The sequence below is a fragment of the Pan troglodytes genome, chromosome 5 (assembly GCF_028858775.2).
Source record: "Pan troglodytes isolate AG18354 chromosome 5, NHGRI_mPanTro3-v2.0_pri, whole genome shotgun sequence".
NCBI classification, from domain to species: Eukaryota; Metazoa; Chordata; class Mammalia; order Primates; family Hominidae; genus Pan; species Pan troglodytes.
In genome coordinates this window covers 39,649,061-39,669,910 of record NC_072403.2, presented here as the reverse complement: position 1 = coordinate 39,669,910, position 20,850 = coordinate 39,649,061, and the positions used below count along the sequence as shown (strand labels likewise).

Here is a 20,850-nt window from a genome sequence, read left to right as displayed (position 1 = left end):
GTGGCAGTGGCTTCGTTCACCATTAACCAATTCATCTATTAAATCAACGCTGACTTTACTGAACGCTTACCACCTGCCAGAGGCAGAGCTAGGGTTGGAGGACTCAGAGATTAATACTGCTTGATCTAACAAACAAAGGGAAGTGGGAGAGCGGAGAGAGAGAGAAAAACAAAACAAAACAAAACAAAAAATTTAATCCCCCTTGGACCTTCCCACCATGGCGGCTCTAAGAGCCACGTCAGACCGCCTCATCATGGCCGACCAAAGGCCAAGTGCAGACCTTCCCAACATGGCGACCGACCTTCCCATCATGGCGCGTGGCCCCGCCCGCTCCGCCGCGCCTGCGGGAGGGAGCAGTTCCGGGTGCGGTGCGCGCCAGGGGCGGGCGGGGGGCGGCGTCCTGGCCATGGCCGGCCTGTCGGACCTGGAACTGCGGCGGGAGCTGCAGGCCCTGGGCTTCCAGCCAGGACCCATCACCGACACCACCCGGGATGTCTACCGCAACAAGCTGCGCCGCCTGCGGGGCGAGGCCCGGCTGCGCGACGAGGAGCGGCTGCGGGAGGAGGCCCGGCCGCGGGGCGAGGAGCGGTTACGGGAAGAGGCCCGGCTACGCGAGGATGCGCCGCTGCGCGCCCGGCCCGCCGCGGCCTCTCCGCGGGCGGAGCCCTGGCTCTCCCAGCCGACCTCGGGCTCGGCCTATGCGACCCCTGGGGCCTACGGTGATATCCGGCCCTCCGCGGCTTCCTGGGTAGGGAGCCGCGGCCTCGCCTATCCTGCCCGCCCGGCGCAACTCAGGCGCCGCGCCTCGGTCCGGGGCAGCTCCGAGGAGGACGAGGACGCCCGGACGCCCGACAGGGCCACGCAGGGCCCGGGTCTCGCGGCCCGCCGCTGGTGGGCAGCGTCTCCCGCCCCGGCGCGGCTGCCTTCCTCCCTCCTCGGTCCCGACCCGCGCCCGGGCCTGCGGGCGACTCGAGCGGGCCCTGCTGGCGCGGCGCGGGCCCGACCTGAGGTGGGGCGCCGGCTGGAGCGCTGGCTCTCTCGGCTTCTGCTCTGGGCCAGCCTAGGGCTACTGCTCGTCTTCCTGGGCATCCTTTGGGTGAAGATGGGCAAGCCCTCAGCGCCGCAGGAGGCGGAGGACAACAGTACGTCCTGGGCCGGCGCAGGGGAGGGCCCTGGGCGCGCGTGTGTCCGCCGGAGGATCCCCCGTTCCTGTCGGCGCCAGGCCGCGCACTTCCGGCCTTGTCAGCTGCCTCTGACCGTCTTCTCATTTCCAGGCCCGCCTTCTTCCAGCTGTGGGAAGAGAGGGCCAAGGCTCCTGCATCTGCAATAATTTCTGCCTTCACTTTCTCCTGTTCTCCTTTTCTGCCCCAGCCCTCCCTTCTAACGTCTCCCTTTCAATCACAAGCTGTAGTCACTGCTCCTCCAACCTCTGGTTTTCTCCCTGGAGAGGAAGCCACACCCTCCTCTAACAGATTCACCCCATCCGTTTGGGTTCTTCCCTTTTGACCTCTGGCTTACACATTTAGTGCCTGTTTGAAGGCATTCCAGATTTCAGTGGCCCACAGATAGGATCTGGTTGGGGGTCCCAGATTTGTAGCACCAAAAAGTCCACTCTCCACTTCTTTGAATCACAGGGCCGCCGCTTTGTCAACAGGAGAATCTACCAGCCTTGCTTGCCAGACAGGTTAAACTGATCGCAACTGGAGGCCCTTATCATTGCTTGTAGCACCCTCATGGAGTGTGTTAAGAGAGAGACTATGACTCAAGGATGCTCACAGCCATCCTTCTGGCCACATTTAAGTTACATGGTTAGATATGCCAATGAGAGGTCTGCAGGATACAGTATGTATCCGGAATAGCTGAGGATTGTGTGTTTTCTGAAAGGAAACATAGAGATCATTTCATTATACATTTAGGTATAAAGGGCCACTGTAGTTCACCAACTTTTAATACTCTTTACAAAGCACGAATGTGACTAATACTGTTCCCAGCTTCCAGCCAAGGCCACATCCTTTCATGCCTAGCAGGAACTGCCAAAATACAGGAAAAAGCTAAAGTATGTCTTAGCTGGCGTGGCAGATGGATGTTTGGGAGTGTACAAGTCTGTGGGCAAGGGTATTAACAGACTCGTGTGCAAACACCCAAATGATTTCCCCACTATGAGAGCATTTATCAACTATGTGAATAGTTTGTCGACCTGCTAGAGAAATTAAGGAGACCTGGGAGTGTCATGGTACTATAACTACACTGGTGATGTCAAACAGTATCACACTGGTACTCACTGCTGAGATGCTTTAAGACAACAGCGCTAGAATGTATGCTGGTATTTACCTGGACTTCCCCTCCGATTATGGTGTTAATCTCTGTTTAACATATCATTGTTTACAAAACTCCTATATTTTGTTTTGTTTGGGCCTAACTCCCTGAGTTAAGCAGGGAAGGCCCATTTGATCCCATTTTACAGACGAGGAGACAGAGGTTCAGAGTGGTTGAGTTGCCCAAGAAACTTGAGCTAATCATTTTCAGCTGGGACAAGGACCCAGCTATCGTAATTCCTAATCCAGGATTTGGATACCCTTACATTTTGCTGTCTGCATTTTAAAAGTGCCTTCCTTAGATGACATCTTTCTAATCCCCACCCTTGGCTTGGTAATGCTTTACTCCCTCCGAATGTTGTGAGTAGTCTCTTTTTGTATTCCTTTCTCAACCCACACTTAATTTCCTCTGTGTTTCTTTTCTTGGTCTCAGTGAAGTTATTGCCAGTGGACTGTGAGAGAAAAACAGATGAGGTGAGTTTGAGTTTCTCTGGTTTTTATTATTCTTCCTGAGGATATTAGCCTCCATCAGGAGGTAAACTTCCCCAGAAAAAGAATAGGATCATTTTCAGGGAGTGCTTCCTGTAATGTACCAGAGTCACATTGTGTTCTGTGATGTTCATGTCAGGCTCAATTGTGGCAGTGAAGGAATACTTGAAATAGAATTGACCTCCCAAAATCCAACCCTGGGCTTGTTATGGACACTTTCCCATCAAATGTAGCATCGGGGACTTTGATCTGCCTGAGTCAATCTAGGGGGATGCAGTAAGTTGTTGTTGAAGGACCCTCAAGCTCCCTGGCACTGGGAGGAAGGGCCGGCGTTTCTAAGCATCAGGAGGCCAAGTTCTCAATTCCACATTCTCTGTCTCCAGTGGTGCAGCTGTGGCTCTGAAAATGCTGTTCTGATTTGAAACATAGGGAGTTTGTTTGGAACACATCTTAAGTGGAATTAGCCCTCTTAGTCTACATTTAGATTTGTTTTATGAAGCTCTAATATTCCCTACAAATAATATTTGGGGAAGGCGAGCAGCCCCATCCATTTATGAATCATGAAAGCAGCATTATCAAGGAGCTGGGATGCTGCTTCTGGTGACAGTCTGGAGAAGATATGGGGCAGTAAATTTTCAGGTCTTAAATTGTACCAGGAGGAGTCTTGTGCTGCCAGAGGGCATGACTTAGTAGTCTAATTAAGTGTGCAATGCCTGGCCTCCCAAGTCCTTAGTTAACATCTCTAGTAGCCCAGGGGCTGGGAAAGAAAATGACGCATGGTCCTCTGGCCGCCCCTGCATTGACTGTCTTACTCATGTAAATGAGGGGGCATCCTGGTGCAGATAACGGCTTTTATTTCTCTTTGGCTTCGGGTGTGTCATAGTTGGGGGTGTTTTATTACATCCATTTATTGCATTCATCCACCAAATATCTTTGCTTCCCAATTGTTTTGTAAAAACAGATTCATAGTAAGTTTAATCTGCCTTCTATCATAAAAACTGTAGTTGATGATGAGAGGAAGTGGCCCAGAAACACAGGCAGCCAGAGGGGAAACTGGAATTTGAAGACTTAAAACAAAAACAGGAAAAAATAACTTTCTGTAAGACTTCTCAGTGATGTTAGTTTTGTTTGTCTTTTAATTAGAAAAAAGTTCCATGGTTTCTATTTCTTGGTCCTTCACATCTCTAAATGAATCAGACCCACAAGTGAATGGCACATTTGTTCCCTGGCCTTCTCTGATCTGGACGCACTCAGGCTCCACTTGAGTGAGCCCAGACAGGTACCCTCCAGGTCCTAGCTACAGATGCGCTCCGTGGGCAGACGGCATTCAGCACCTGCCAGCGAGGGCTTCAGATGCAGATATCCTTATTTGTAACCATTCAGACCTTCATCAGAGCATCAGAAAGCAGGGGCTGGGCCATCTCAATGCAGGCTTTGTGGAGCTAAGATTTCATGGGGCACCCTTGGCCTTTCTGGAGGGTGGACACAGGAACAAGCAGGTGGGGACGTGTTTCTTGGCTTTGGTGAGGCTCTTGCTGAAAGTCTTATTCTTTGCATGGCTCCAGGCTTACCGAGATCACAGACGGGCATTTGAATTTCAGATTCATGTTCTTTCCCTTTTCGGTCGTTGAAGACGGTGACACTTTGTGTTTTTCTTTCTGCCTTTGTGCTGCTGAAAACGTGGGGACAGGCTGGGAGTGGGTGTGTTGTCTTAATCAGGCCGTCTCGTTGTCTGGTACCGTCTGTCCTCCTGTTTCCTTTAGGTGGTAGCAGCCTCTGCTGAGTGGTTTGTGTGAGTTCGCACTGAATCCTACCACAATCCTTACTCAGATGAGGGCTCTGAGATTCCACCTAACGGGAGACGAGATGGCAGCTGCTGACATTCTGCCCTGTCTGCAAGCTCTCCTAGCTCTTCCAGCTCTCCCATCTCTGCAAACTCCGACGGCAGTTGCTCTTCTGTCTGAGGAAGCGGAGCGACTGCATCATCCCCCGACCACGTCGCCTCTGCTCAGCCCTCTTAATGGCCGTCATTCCAAGGGAAAGGCAGGAGCCAGGAGCCTCTGGGATGCAGCCCCTTGGTTACAGTGTCTGCTTTCAGCTTTGCCTCTGCTTCTCCAGGGTCTTTCTCAGGCAGTTAACCCAATATTTATCAACTCTCTCCCTAGGCCCAGCACTTGGCAGAATTTTTTTCTATTTTGTAAAAGTATGAGATATTCCTTGCTGTTTAGTATTTGACAGTGTGGCTGGAGAAGTAAAGATGGGACAGACGGACCCCTCCCACCCACCCCTCCTTGCTGACCACTTGTCCCGTGCCTTTCCAGTTCTGTCAGGCCAAGCAGAAGGCAGCCTTGCTGGAGCTGCTGCATGAACTCTACAATTTCCTGGCCATCCAAGCTGGTGAGTAAGTCACGTAAGTCCTGAGATTCCTCTTGTGAGAGCTATGGGCGGCTGACCCGGTTCATCAGGCTTAGTTACACTGCTGCTGGCCAGCGAGACACTCCCTGGTTGTCTCCCAGAAGGCATATTCAGAAGCCGAGTCTCACCTTCTCGCCTCCTCACTCAGGCACATCTTTTATAAGCCTTGTGTTTGAACAAAACATATTTGATTCTTGCTCCTCTTTAAGGGAGGTCCTGGCATGTGAACAGGCCTTCCTGCAGGTGTTCTTCCTTCTTGGGGATGCCCACTACCTAATGCTTTGGGGGTCTCTGTTGGCATGGGAAGGGGCCAAGCCCCAGGTGTTGTCAGAATTTGTGTCCTCCACCCTAGAGGGACCCTCTGAACCAGGTGGTTGGCTGGGCCCGGGAGAGGCCTCTTGCCTGTGCAAGTAGCAGATAGTCTGTGTAGTGGGCCCTGGTGTCACATCTGGTCCTGATCACCATGTGGCTGTGGGACCTCAGACAAAGTCCCTGATCCTCTCAGGGTCTTCATCTCCCTGTCTGACCAAGGGCTCTTGGGTCTATCTGTTCTCTACAAATGAGAGTCAAGTGCTGTCCTCTAAAGGAGGGCATTCTCAGCACCTCTGTGAAATGCCCCTGAAAATGCATCCAGAAGATGCATCCCCTACTGTTTTATTTGGTGAAGTTATTCCTTGAGGCCAGAGATATCACCTGCATTATTATGTCCTGCCCGACGCCTGGCATCCAGGAGGCTCTCAAAATCACTTGCAGTTGACATAGGTGAATATCAGCATGTGCGCCTTGTGTTAAATGCGCTGGACACAAGAACCAGACAGAGCAGTTCTATCTTAAGGGATATTCAAGAGGCGCCTCTTACCTGTGGGGTCAGAGGACAGGTCTTAGGATTGTGAGGTCAACCCTTGTCTAAGGTTTCACTGGGAAATTAGGGTCAGGTGGACTTCTCCTGGGCCCTCAGTCCTCAGGGACAATCTCATGAGCATCAGCTTTTCTGCCTCCTCCCTCTTGAAAGTGAGAGATGAGATGGTAGGGGAGGCATCCATGAGCACTTGGAGGAGAAACAGGTACTGGGGCTCCTGCTCACAGCATCATAGGAATTCCTCTGTACGGCCCAGGTGCTTGGGATGTCAATTCTGACCTAAGAGAGTGTTCCAAACCTTTGTGTCTCAATTGTGGTCCAAGGACCCATAGCATCTGCATCACGTGGGAGCTCACTAGAAATTCAGAATCTCAGGTCTCATGCCAAACCCAGTGAATCAGAGTCTGTATCTTAAGATCCCCAGGGGATTTGAGTGCACCCTAAAGTTGAGAAGCACTGCTCGAAATTGGGTCCTAGTAGATATTTCTCCTCCATCCTACCCTCCATATGTGGTCTTGCCTTGTGCCCTCAAGGGCCCTGGCACCTGTTGCCCTCCGACAAGCCTGGGGGGCCGCCTTGAAGGTACATATCTCATTGAGACAGGAGTGTGCCTCACAGAGGCTCCCTAGTAGTCCTCAACCCCTTCCAGGCCTCTCCTGTTAGGGATCCGCTGTGGGCTGGGCACTGTGCAGGCCCTTGCAGTGAGATGACTCAGCTCCAGGTCCTGCCTGCAGGGCCCAACCCCTGCTTGGGGTCTACTAGAAGAGACAGGCCACCTACCTCCCTGACCACTGGGTGATATAAAATGTGATTAGACAAGAACCAAGAGGCCAGAAGTTCTGGGAGGCACAATGCCTTTTAGCTGGAGCAGTCAGGAGAGCGTCACAGGAGGTAGCATCTGTGCCAGGCCCTGAAGCCCAGGTAAGACTGGTTACATGTATGTGGGGAAGGACAAGGCAAAGCGGCAGGAAATTACATCTTGGGTGGGAAGCAGCACCTTCATGGAGGAAGGGGAAGATGAGGGAATGAAGTTTGGAAGTGTTGGTTGGGCCCTACCATAGATGGCCTTGGATGCCAGGCCACCAGAGCTTGATCTGGCAGGCAGTGAGGGCCAGAGAGGCTTTGAGCAAGGGAGTATCATGCTGAGAGCCAGGTGCCAGGAAGGCGAATGCGGCAGCAGCTTGAGTAGCGCAGTTAAGCAGAATCATTTTCAAGTGTTATTGACAAAACAACTGGATTGGGAAAGGGAGAGGAGGAACCGAATCGAGAGGCCATCTACGTGGTCCAGGCAGGCCTGGCAAGGGCAGGAAGAGTCCTAGTGGGAAAAGGAGGATGCTAGAAGCCACCTGTCTCTCAGGGGACCCCTGGGGTCAAGATCAACTTTGAAGTAGGAGGATCTGGCTGTGTTAGGGGAAGGGGACAGGCTTCAGTTCAGTTTCAAAGTTTTAAAATATGACCTTCAGCTGCTCCCTTCCCCAGCATGCAGAAACACACTCACTGGCCACCCGAAGTCCCCCAGGCTGTGCTGGGTCAGGGCAGTCAGGCCACGCACACGTGTTAAATAGCGTATGCGTGCCTGGCCCTGCACCCTCCCTGCTCTCGGGGAGTCAGGCAAACCACAGCACAGGAGCGAGGACCAAGGGCTATGGCAGGTCACCAAATCTGGGGCCATTTCATTAAACAAAAGGCCCCCAGGGGCTGAGGGCTTCCCAGGGGAGATGGCCCCTGGGCTGGACCGGGGAGGTTGGGCAGGACTAAGTGGGAGGCTGCCAGCTCCATCCTATGGGAGCAGGCCTCCAAAGCCACTCGGGGGAGCTGCCCCTTGGCGTGCTGTGCTGAGGCCCCACTGCCCAGCACACAGACATCCTCTTCCTCCAAGGGGCCCCTCAAGACAATAGACCTGGCATTCCAGGTCGCCTGCCTGTGTCATGAGTCAGAATCCCCGTGGTGCCCATGGCCTCCCTGCCTTTCTTTTTTCTCAGGCTGTGTTTATTTATAGTGCCATTCCGGTACCTTCCGAAGCTATCTGTCTGATCCTTTTAGGGATCAATTGCAAAGAGACCTTGCTATTGGGCAGCTTTTTAGTCATTTAATGCAAATCGCCACACTGCTTTGCAGGTCAGGTTTTAATGATCTGGAATCGATCCAAGCTAAGTGGCTTTTGATCTTTGTGCAGAGTGAAGATGCCCCACAGAAGCCAGGAGCCACTGGGCAACATGCTCCTTATTAGAGCTGATGGCTTGATTCTTGCTGCATTTTTTAGTCTGTTTCAGGGTGATTTTTCCTTTGTGTTTGAGCATGTGTGGTTTTTTTCTCCTAGGTAATTTTGAGTGTGGAAATCCAGAGAATCTAAAAAGCAAATGCATTCCTGTTATGGAAGCCCAAGAATATATAGCCGTAAGTAGGCTTCAGTGCTTATCCATTCCTGGGAGGGCCTGGTGCTTTCCTATTGGTCTTTCAAGCCCTGTTGGGGTTTTTGTTTTTTGTTTGCTTTGTGGCTTTTGTACTAGGCTACCTTAAGTTAAGGTTTGGTTTATGGCTTTTTGTGCTAGACTACCTTCAGTTAAGGCAGCCATGGTAGTGACTGCCCCAGAGCCAGGCCACCATGTGCAGTGGGGCGGCTCACTCCTGACTGCTGCACTGTAGGTGTGCCTGTTACCTGCTTCTCCCTTGGTTCACTTTGCTTGTCTTGCCTTCGGCTTTCAGGAGAAACATGCTGTCCCTTCTCCCCCGTATGATTAACATTCAGACTGCCCAGGGGCCGTCTGATTTCCTGTGTGGCCTCAGGATGGTAGATTATAGAACTATGGAGCTGGTATTCCAGGTCGCCTGCCTGTCCAGGAACTTAGGGGTCATCTGGTTCCATTTGCATTTCACAGATGAAGAAACTGAGGCCTGGAGAGGGTCAGGGACTTGCCTGAGGCCAGACCACTTGCACCGGCCACTGGGCTCACCCACCCCCAGCCACAATGCTGTTATTCGCTTTACCCTAAGATGAGCTGCCAGCTCTCTGGCCTGATGCTTCCATCCTCGAGAGAATCATATTCTTTTGGCCGCCTCAGACCCGCACTGTTTTCCTGCTTGTGCTTCCGCATCACCTCCTCTGGTTATAGCCTCTTCCTTGGCTTTCATCAACCCCCGATTTCCTTCCTGCCAGTTTGCTGTGCTTTTAGCAGAACAGGGTTTTGGGGCTGTGGAGGACACGGGAGAGGGCTTCCTTAATCCAGCAGCAGAATAATGTTCCAGCTGCTCCGCCCAGACGCCGAACTAACGTTCTCCCGCGCCCTCCCACAGAATGTGACCAGCAGCTCCTCCGCCAAGTTTGAAGCTGCACTGACCTGGATACTGAGCAGTAACAAGGACGTGGGCATCTGGTGAGTGTGGGCAGGGTGGCGACGCAGCATGGGTGCCTGCAACCACTGTCCTCGCTCGTCAGCTAACACCCGTGCTCCAACAGAGCTGTCTCAGGTCTGAAGCTGGAGGCTGGGTCTCCCAGCAGAATCATGTGGGTTAGGATGGAAGTGGGGCAACAAAAGCAAGAAGCATTTGGAATGCAGTGTAAGGAGCAGCTTCAAGATGAGACACAAAATCCAGGTGTTAGGATGTTAGCCTGGTGTTCCAGCTAAATCCTGTCTCAGGTAACTCAGTCTGTGCCTTTCTCATTCATCAACAACACCACATGGTTTGTTGGGGAAGGCATTTTTCTGCACTTCCCCTCCTCGGGAGCTAGTTTTTATTTGTAGATGAAATTATTCTTTCTGTATGTTGGTTTTACTTACTATGGAAATCGCATAAGGAAATACTGGATTTTATTCTGACCAGGCAGTTTCTGCCTCATTTTTATCACTGGTGAGCACTGTTAGAAAAGGTAGCAAACCCTTTCATGAGGCTGAAAGGCTGTATCTGGCGGCTCAGCCCACGGGGAGGGGCGTGTCAGCCAACAGCCAGGCAGCCTCGAGAGACCTGTCCCTTGCTGGCAGAGCAGCATCACTTCCCCACTTCCCACTCTCGGTGTTTGTGGGGGTCTCTGTTCAGGTTATAGCTCTTGATATTAAAATGTCCTCTAGAGTTTTGTTCTTTTCCTCTCTAATCCACCCAAATTACTAATTCCATCAGCACTGCATCCAGCAGAAGCCCCTCGGGCAGTTCCACCTCAAGCTGGATAACTGGATGCATGGCACGATTAAAATTTGTTGGCTTAAAAAAAAAAAAAAAAAAGCTGCCCTGAGTAGCTGAGCAATTTTCCTGTGTTAGAAAAGGCGGAGGAGAATACGGATTTTATCCTCAGCAGCAGCGCTCACTGAAGCTGCTAACACAGAAGAATGATGACACTCACCTTTTCATGTTGGGGAAGGCAGCCTGGAGGGTGGCAGAGCCGCTCAGGATGACCATATTGAAAGTGGGTCCTGAGAAATCAGGACACTTGGGATGCCAGCCATTCCAGCATGCAGCCTTAAGAGCATGATATTCTCGCCCTGGGTCACCTAGCTGGAAGAAGGCTCTGGTGTCCCCACCTCTGCAGGTCCTGACACCTCCTGGCCAGAGACCATGGTGGAGGCGCGGTGGCTGGGGTCTGGCCTCGGAGAGCCTGGTGGTTTTCATTCCCCATGAGCCTCACGGATTCCCCATGAGCCTCATGGATGCCCCATGATCTTTACGCTTAAACAGCTTATGTGCCTCCTCGTCACCGAGGAAAAGTGCAACCTCCCAGATTCTGTCTTTCAGTTCTTGCCATGCAATTGCAAAGCTAGTGATTCAGTAAACATTTCCATTTCTCTATGCTGGGAGGTGGGAATCCAATTTACAGTTTAATCTCCTACACGCTGAGAGAGGCTGTCAAAGACCTGACAGAGGGGGACGTCGCTTTAGCGGTAGGGGTTCAAGCCTGCTGCCGTCTTTAAAGCTTTATTCATTCTAAGTAGCCAATGTGGGAAATTTCTGGAAAGAATGCAGCCAGGATACCAAGCCTATTCTATAAGCAAGTAGAGGCCTTGCGTCCCCACTTTCCTTCGCTTCCTCCTGTTTGAAGTGGGGCTTGCACTGCCTCTCCTTGGAGCTTTCCAACATGTTTAGAGCCCTGTGTCCTCTTTCAGGTTGAAAGGAGAAGACCAGTCTGAATTGGTGACGACCGTGGACAAGGTGGTCTGCCTGGAATCTGCCCACCCCCGCATGGGTGTTGGCTGCCGCCTGAGCCGGGCCCTGCTCACTGCTGTCACCAACGTGCTCATCTTCTTCTGGTGTAAGTCCTCGGCCGCCTTCCCTCCCCTTCTGTGCAGTCAAGCATACTCCTAGGCATGAATGATGAGCTATAGAAATTCCAGGCCCGGAGGGTTCATTTCTGTCTAGTGAACCTGAGGTCTGTCTCATAAAACAGAGGAGATGAACAAGTCAGCCTCTGCCCTGGGTTGTATTTACCTTTGGAGATTGGTGGCAGGAATCCGTGAGGATAACTAGAAAATGTCCTTGATTCAGGGCAGGGGACTGTCAGATTTCCTGAGCGGGAGCCTGGCCTGAGCAGGAGCTGGGCCCCACCCCTTCTGGGCTCTGCAGGGATCCCAGTGTGGACCAGCTTCGAGCAGGAGGCACAGCAGGGGCTTGGCCTACTTTTGCTCCCTGAAAAATATGAACATCTCCTGGAGAGCTACAGATACCTGATGAAAGCAAGAAGGACTCAGGGTGCTGCACTGAAAGGAGGGCACCAGTCTTATCCCCTGACATCGGGGGCCGCCTTTGAGCAGAGACCTCAGGGCATCTCTGAAGGCGAAAGGCCAAGTCACAGAAACCACAGCTTTCCAGAGATAGTTGGAGCTACAAATCACAGACCGCCTCAGTGTGCACACAGCTCCCTCCCCCGTGCCATCAGGCACAGAAATCATTATCGGCAGCAGCATCTCGGAATACAAAGGGCCCCGGCATGTATATATGTATGAAACACTGTGTTCTGGTTCACAAGGGAGGAGATGAAAGCCCCAGAATGAGGTTGGGAGGAGCCGAGAGCTGGACGGCTGGGGATGCCGCTGTGGTGACAGCCGGTGGGAGGAAGATGATCACTTAATAATCTGTCGTCCCTCTGCATTTCTGTATCTTTTGTTTCTCGCATGCTGGCCCTGAGCCTGACACATAGTAGGTACCCAAACCCATGTGGCGGATCCCCCACAGCATCCATCACAGCATCTTGTCCATGGTGAGACCCACTGCCAAATGAAGTGTGAGGGATTAACAGTGTTTTGTTCCCTCACAGGCTTGGCTTTTTTGTGGGGGCTCCTAATTCTCCTAAAATATCGGTGGCGAAAGTTAGAAGAGGAGGAACAAGCCATGTATGAGATGGTGAAGAAGATTATAGGTGCGTGGCCCCCTGGTGAATAAAGGGTTGCCGACGCCAGCCAGAGGGTCCTTGCCCTAAATGGTGTGCTCTCTCCTGCAGACGTGGTCCAGGACCATTATGTGGACTGGGAGCAGGACATGGAGCGCTATCCATATGTAGGCATCCTGCACGTGCGCGACAGCTTGATCCCTCCACAGAGCCGGTGAGTCCCTGGCTGGGGCGCTGGGTGTGAGGTAAGATGGGGTCCGACCCCACTGAGCTCCCCAGAAGGAAACCCGGAGCCTTGCATCAGATGTCAGCTGAGGGCAGTGCAGACCCCAGGGCCAAGAGTGGCTCTGCTCCCACTCCTGCTGCTCCCCAGCATGCTCGGCTCTTTATGGCAGGATGAGCTAGAAAAGACATATGAAAGCACAATCCCACACCTCTGTAGAGAGAACACTGGCAGTGGTGATACCAGTTAGGAGGCCTTGGGCTCCAAGTAATAGCAGCTCCCTCCCCCAGGGCACAAGTAGTGAAGGATCTCCTCAGTCTCTGTAAGTGGAAGTTCAGAGCTGCATGGGCTCCAGGCACAGAACAGTCAGGTCTCCGGTTCCATTGCTCTTGTGATTCTCGTGGTCCCACACTCCTCCATGGATGTTATCAACAGACTGGGGTCCCTCATGGTTGCAGATGGTGGCCAACAGCAGCTGGGGCACTGTCTGCCTTGTCACAGCCAGCAGGGGAAAAGTAGGCCTATTGTTGTCTTATAAGCAAGAGAACATGTTCCCAGTAGCCTCCAGTGACACACTCCTTGAGGCTTTATTGACCAGAATCTCTTACATGTCTGTTTATGAATCAGTCACTGGCAAGGAGGAGGAAATTGTTTTTCAAACTTTTTAAACCATGACCTGCAGTCAAAAACACCTGTTACCTGCAACATCATGGTCCAGTTCCCACACACGCATGCGTACACTCATGCATATACATGTAATTGAAAGCAAAGTTTCACAACATGAATGGGGTCAGCTTCCAGGGCACATAGCTTCATGGGAAGGGGTGGCAGGGCCACTGTCATGTGCAGCTGCAGGGCACCTTCCACATGGGCTGTGACTGCTGGAGTTGTACACTGGGGTCCTGACAGAACCAGGGTGGGGGAGGGCAGAGTCCCAGGAGACAGCCAGCAGGGCCCCCCCAGTGTTGGCTCTGGTTGTGGTCCCTCCCCAGCAGACACTTGCTGTGGTTTCTGGCCAGATGCTGTCATCTGCTGGGTGATGCTGAGAGCTCACCCTTGCTGAGTGCTCGCTGGGAGCCGGGCACTACTTGGAGCTCTCCACAGATGCAAACTCACTCACTTGATCCTCACCATGGCTCACGCACACAACAGAAGTGGCCCCATTTTACATATAAGGGAACTGAGGCACAGGGAAGTAGAGGAATGTGCTCAAGAGTCCCATGGCTAGTGGCATTTCTGTGCTCCCGCCACCAGGCTCTACTGTCAACATCATCCCTATCTGCAACCCAAGAGGAATCAGAAAAATAGAGCCGTTAGCAGTCCACTTTAAGTCAGGCACAGTGGCTCACACCTGTAATCCCAGCATTTTGGGAGGCCAAAGTGGGAGGATTGCTTGAGCCCATGAGTTCAAGACCAGCCTGGACAACATAGCAAAACCCCATCTCTACAAAAAATAAATATTAGTGGGCATGGTGACACATGCCTGTAGTCCCAGCTACTCAGGAGGCTGAGGCAGGAGGATCACTCGAGCCCAGGAGGTCGAGGCGACAGTGAGCTATAACTATGCCACTGCACATCAGCCTGGACAACAGAGCAAGACCCTATCTCTTAAAAAAATAAAAAAAGGTCCATCTTAAACATGAAGGTGCTTGGTGCCTGTCATGCTCACCTCACCCCTGGAAAGGTGGCAGGCAGGAAGTTTAGGGTGAGCAGACTCACAGCAGCATGGGCTGTGCTTGCTCTGAGGAGCGCTTGCTGTTGGTTTCAGCGTGAGGCCCTCTACCTCCCAGGGAGGGTGACTTGGGGTACTCAAACTCCCACCCAATTCCTGGCCCTGGCAGGAGTATCGTGACAATGAGCATCTCAGTCAACCTGTGCCACAGTTTCCTTATCCTAAAATGCAGGTGATCCTGCTGCTTTGCACAGGGCTGTGACGAAGAGACTATCATTCATTCATTCATTCATTCATTGAGTTCCTCCACAAATGTTTATTGAGCACCTACTACATGCCATACACTCTACTGGGTCACAGGGAGACAGCAGGAAGTGGAAGAAACAAAAATCCCTGTCCAGCTGGAGCATTTGTTCTCAGGAAGGAGACAGATGACAAGATGCATAAGGAAAAGATGTGATATTAGGTAGTGACAAACCCTAAGGGAAGGGGGGTTGGTATCAGGGTGGTGGCCTCAAAGTTCATTAAGTCACTGCCTAGTAGCCAGGCACGGTGGCTCATGCCTGTAATCCCAGTACTTTGGGAGGCCAAGGTGGGTGGGCCACCTCAGGTCAGGAGTTCGAGACCAGCCTGGGCAACATAGTGAAACCCCCATCTTTACTAAAAATACAAAAATTAGCCGGGCATGGTGGCATGCACCTGTAATCCCAGCTACTCGGGAGGCTGAGGCATGAGAATCACTTGAACCCAAGAGGTGGAGGTTGCAGTAAGCCGAGATCACGCCATTGCACACCAGCCCGGGTGACAGAGCAAGACCCTGTCTCAAAAAAAAAAAAAAAAAAAAAAATGGGAGACCAAGGCGGGCAGATCACAAGGTCAGGAGTTTGAGACCAGCCTGGCCAATGTGGTGAAACCCCGTCTCTACTAAAAATACAAAAATTAGCCGGGCATGGTGGCGGTCACCTGTAGTCCCAGCTACTCAGGAGGCTGAGTCAGGAGAATCACTTGAACCCAGGAGGCGGAAGTTGCAGTGAGCTGAGATCACACCACTGCACTCCAGCCTGGGTGACACAGTGAGACTCCATCTCAAAAAAAAAAAAAAAAAAAAAAAAGTCAGTGCCTAGCACGTGGGCATCATCCAAGGGTAGCCATTATGCCTTGGGCTTAAATGATATTCCACACACATATTCGCTTAAATAAGAGCATGAGACGGCACTGCAGCTTGCCTGCAGCCGGAGCTACCACCCAAGCCTTCGTGCATTAGCATAGATACCCAGAGCTGCTGCCACTCAGCCGGCCCTCAGGGTCAGAGCCATGTGAACCCCAGACGCCCATGCCCTGTTTGCTCTCTTGACTTACCTCCCAAGCCACCCAGTCAGTCCAGGCCAAGCTCCCCACGTCAGGAGACATTGGCTAGCCAGTCAGGTCTGCCCTGTAGATGAGGGCCTGCTTGGGAAAGACTGAGGGAGATGAGAAGAACTGGCCTGGGAAGGAGGGGCTGGAGTGAGGCACTGCCCACTCAACACTGGCCGCTTCCTGCTCAGGGACCCAGCACCTTGGAGCTCAGTCCCCAGGGAATGCGTGGCCTCGGCCAGACCAGCCAAGTTGGGGCTGCTGAATAGGCCCATGGGGTTTGGTTGGTGGCAGGTCCTGACCCCTGGGGAAGCCCTAGCCCCCCCCCCCCCCCGCCTCCTGACTCACTGGCCACCTCCGTTTGTCCTCCCCTTCTGCTCCCATGCGTACACACTCACAGTCACTGTCTTTCCACGCGTGGTGTCATGGGGAGGTGGTCTGCAGTGATGAGAAAAGGCTGGGGGCTGTGCAATACCATGCTTCACAAAGGGAAAAGATCAAAGTGACCCTCCCCCATGGCTTTGGAACCTTCTTGTCCAGTCTGGAAGGGGGGAAGAAGAGATGAGGGGAAGGCTGTCCAGGGGGGTGCAAGGCCCTAGAGACCCAGCAGAGAAGGGACTCTGGCCACTGAAGGGGCCCTCCGTTGTGGCTCTGGTTCCCTAGAGCAGCTCCAGCTTCTTGGCCTCCCCCGTCTGATGCTTAGCTCATCCCATCCCCTGGAGTGCTGTGGAGCTTAGATGAAACAGCCCAGTGCTCACTCTTCAATGAGCCCACCCAGAGCAGCATTAAGATGCAGTTGGCGGGGTACTGGAACTGGCTTGGCAAGGGCTGCGCAGGCAACAGGTCCCAGCAAGAGTCAGCTAGCCTAGCACAGCCCTGCACACCTGGAGACCTGGGGGTGCTCCAGACACCTCGGCCCTTTAGCTCCCTTTAATTGAATGTGTTTGGATCAGTGAAGGTTGAGGAATCATTTCTCTATGGCCCAAGACGTTTTTCTCCTCTGCAGTTGTCATGTTAGTACCTGCCAGCTTTTCCTCTCTTACATAAATTCCATGCCAGAGCCTGGAAATGTGTCCCCTTTGTAGGAGGGGCATCCACAGGCCGGCTCACCTCAGCAGTGCCAGGCAGAGCCCCGTCCCTCTCATTGCAGGAGGCGCATGAAGCGCGTCTGGGACCGAGCTGTGGAGTTCCTGGCCTCCAACGAATCCCGGATCCAGACGGAGTCCCACCGCGTTGCAGGAGAGGACATGCTGGTGTGGAGATGGACTAAGCCCTCTTCCTTCTCCGACTCAGAGCGATAAGCCCCGGGCGGGGACTTGTTCCCGGTCAGCCTGTCCCAGGACAGCCCACTCCAGAGGCACAGGAGGGTCACCAGGCCTGCTGGTGCTGAATTCACACTTGCCTTGACTTTCAGTCTCGTCCTGACACGATTCCAAAGGTCTGCCATACTCTTCAGAGGAGTTCGGCTCGCAGGAAAATGTGGGCTTCCTTTAAAGGGAGGGGGAGAAGCCAGGGTGACAGCCCAGACTCTGCCCTGTTTTGCTGGCAGAAACGGGGAGAAGGGTTTAGTTTTCATGAATAGGAAACAAGAGCAGCAGCTGTCAGGCCCAGCCGACAAGCGTGGGGCTGGTGGGCTGGGGCATGGCCACGCCAGGGAGTCTGTCACCTGGGAGGTGGGGCAGGGATGGCGTTTCGGGTGGCGGGATGGGGAGCAGCTTGGTCCATGTGCCTTCAGGGGGGGTGTTACCTGAGAGCTCAAGGGTGAAGGGAGAAAGCCTGTGCTCTGGCTGGCTGGGCCTCTATCCTGAAGAGGGAAGGTGCTAGAAATTAGAACAAGTGACTGTAGGGGGGACCGTCTAGAAACACCAGGCCCAGACACACGGTCCCTCAGGTCAGGAGGAGTGAGCAGCCGGCACAGCCTCCTGGGAGGATCCCGAAGTAGGGACTGGGGCTGAGAGCAGAGAGGAGGGTCGGGCAGCCCCAGGGCGGGCGGGCCCGCCTCAGTGTTGCTTCTCACAGAAGCTGCGACTCTAGACCAGGCCTGCAGCCAGAACGCCGATTCCGGGAGCTTGGGAGCCCTGCGTCAGGGCCCAGAGCCTCGCACTTGCTGTGTGCGAAGATCGCCTTGCTTTACTGTGACCACAGCCCCGACGCGGGGCTGTTTAACAAGAACTTCAGCGCAGCCGGCGTTTCTGTTACCCCGGCCGCGGCTCTTGGCGGCGGGAGAGGCGCAGTGGCTGCAGGCTGCCCCCTGCCGGCCACAAGGGAGCAGCGTCCGCGCCGCCGCCCACCGGCCCTCCCGCCAGCTCCTCAGCCTGCTCCCTGGGAGGCAGGCTCCAGAAGCACCCCGACGGGGGGCCTTATTAAGTGCGAGAAGCCTCTCCAGCGAGTCTTCCCCGTGTGTCCTCATCTGCGGCAGGCAGGAGAAGGGGAGCAAACAGGAAATTCCACAGCTGCCTCCAGAAACATTAACCACCCCTCTCTAGTCTTACTGGTATTTTTTGTTTCCTTAATAAAGCTCCAGTCTCCCTCATTTGAGCAATACTCTCATTTCCTCTGATGTCTGGATGATCGGCAGGGCAGGAATCTGAGCGCTGGCCCCGTGGTGAGGCCATGTTCTCATAATCAGGCTCCAGCCAGAAAAATAAGAAACACCGCAACAGGCTTCAGTATCAGGGCTGAAACTGCTGGATGAATAAACTATTTATTAAAAACGGATGTTTCTTGCCCATGGTTCTTTCCCTTCCCCCAAAGCTATGTCTAAGGAATGGCAATGTGTGGACTTCTTAAGCACCAGCTCTGGGAGGTGGCTGGAAGGGAAGGTGGGAGAGAGAGCAGGACGTGGGCTCTGCAGTTCCTCCCAGACCTCTGGCCTCTGCCACCCAGTGACCACTTCTCGAGTAAGCTGCATAACTCTCACAGCCTCAGTTTCCACATTTGCAACGTGTGATGACCCTGTCTTACGGAGTGGCTATGAGGATTGCAGCATGCAGGGTGCCTCCTTGGTCCCAGTGGGTGGCCAGAAGTGGGGGCTAGTGGGGCCTTTTTCCTTTGGCTCCATTTCTGCCTCCCCTCAAGACCCAGAGGTTCCCCTCAGGTGCTCAGCACCAGTCCCGGGAGGAGGAGGAAGAAAGAACAGGGTGAGGTTGGATGGGGCTTCCCAGCAGCTGGTAGCGTCCCTTCATGAGGCCGACTTCTTTGTCTCCTCTGAGGCCCAACCATAGGGAAGACCACTCATTGCCCACCCATGTGGTCTGGCAGGCACGTGAGGGTTCCCTTGCCAGGGCTGCTGAGTGTGCTTCTGGATCTCACTGCTGTCCTTCCTTTTGCAGAGGCCCCAAGGTCAGTCACCCCAAGAAGGCAGCCAGTCCTGCCATGCCCCATGGGGCTTGTAGACTGTTGTGGTCACCTTTCCCGTTCACAGTGAGCACCAGCCTGTTATCCTCGTCACTAGAGTCACACAGTTGGGTCCATAGTCAAAGGACCTGGAAACGCAACTCGGGAAAAAATGAGCCTGTCTTTCCCTTTTCTGTTCCTCATGAAAGACTTTCCCTCTGCCACGTTTTGTTTTAAGCCGAGAAGGGAGCTAATGCAGGGCTCTATTTCTGTGAAGCTGTTTGGAGAGCAGGAGCGAGATCAAAATAAACTAAATAACAAAAGGCCCCTGCCAGCCCAGCTTCTTCCTTTCTGGAACACAGAGCGCCTTGGCACAGAGGCCCCAAGGTGTGTCCTCGGCCTCACTCAGGCTGCAGACATTTCAGAGCAGGCTTTCCACCTTCCTCAGCTTCTCAGGGCCAAGTCCCCTTTCAAGCAGCTCTTATTTCACAAGGGACAGTATGGGGCGGTGGGTTTGTCCAAGGGCATCTGTGGGCTGGAGTGATTGCTGAGAAGTCCCAGTTTCTCTGCCCAAATCCCTTCTGAGAGCTCCCTGGGCTGCAGACCTGTCTTTTCTCGGTGACAGACGGCCCTCTCGGGCCACAGTGGACACCGATAAAGAAGCTTCAGGGGCAGGGAAGGGGAGGCTGTACCCCACAAATCTCAGCCATGGACATCCACCAAGGAGCTCCAGGCCACCTTCCGGAGTCTCGACTCAAGAAGATGGTAAACATGGCCATTTGTCACTGACTTATCATAAGAGCTGCGGTAGCAGCTGTTCCCCCTTAATTAATACACCATTGACTTTGAGCCTCAAAAAAAAAAAAAAAAAAAATCCCTTTGCTGAGGCAGGTGTGTGGACTCAAATCCATTATCCTGTCGGTCTCCCCCAAAAGGAAGGCGCGGGAGAGCGGTTATACAGTTAAGTCACCCAACTGTTCCAAAACACTCCTCCCCGGGCAGCCAGGCCAGCCTCTCCACCCATCCCCAGAGAAAGTTCTAGACACAAGCAGAGAGTCTGAACAGAGGGTCCCATGATGTGCAGGGACACAGAGGCAAGGGATGAGGGCAGGTGGGAGGACCCTGTGGGCACCATGCCACCTGGCGCCCCCATGTTTTCCCAGGAGTGACGCTGCACACGGGTGGGGGTGGAGGCCTAGGGCTCAGCATCCTCAGGACCAGCTCTGGCCTTCAGTGGCTGGGATCTTGGGCAAATCACTTTATCCCTGTATCTAGGTGAGTTACTACACAAGCCTCTGTCTGGCTCATTCACTGCTGTGTCCCCAGCAATCAGAACACTGCCAGGCCCACAGGAGGCACTCAATAAATATTCAAGAAATAGATTAATGGAAACCTCGATCCCAGAAGGAGAAGAACCTGGCAATGAGGTTTTTTTGTTTTGTTTTTGAGACAGACTCGCTCTGTTGCCCAGGCTGGAGTGCAATGGTGCAATCGCAGCTCACTGCAGCCTCCGTCACTCAAGCAATCCTCCTACCTCAGCCTCCCGGGTAGCTGGGACCACAGGCACAGCTGGGACCACAGGCACATGCCACCATGCTTGATTAATTTTGTCTTTTTGTAGACACAGGGTTTTAATACGTTGCCCAGGCTGGTCTCAAACTCCAGGGCTCAAGCAATCCTCCTGCCTTGGCCTCTCCAAGTGCTGGAATTGCAGGCATAAGCCACCGCGCCCAACCTGGCACTGAGTTTCTAACGTCTGGATTCCTCCAGTTTCCTTTCAGGCTGGTTTTGTTTACTCGTGTTTCTTTTTCCAATCTGAGTGACTCTGATCTGCCACAGCCCCAGCCCTCCCACAGCCCCAGCCCTCCCACTGCC

At 53.3% G+C, this 20,850-nt stretch overlaps 1 protein-coding gene across 1 annotated transcript; it reads left to right on the top strand.

Moving 5' to 3' along the window:
* Positions 1–350: 350 nt before the first annotated feature.
* Positions 351–18,357, top strand: LEMD2 (LEM domain nuclear envelope protein 2). The gene is made up of 9 exons (XM_001171510.7): positions 351–1,142; positions 2,749–2,789; positions 5,126–5,201; positions 8,399–8,475; positions 9,373–9,452; positions 11,172–11,317; positions 12,320–12,421; positions 12,503–12,605; positions 16,790–18,357. Exons 1-9 carry the CDS (start codon positions 407–409, stop codon positions 16,938–16,940), a joined length of 1,512 nt encoding a protein of 503 aa, XP_001171510.1. The 5' UTR covers positions 351–406; the 3' UTR covers positions 16,941–18,357.
* The last annotated feature ends 2,493 nt before the right edge of the window (positions 18,358–20,850 follow it).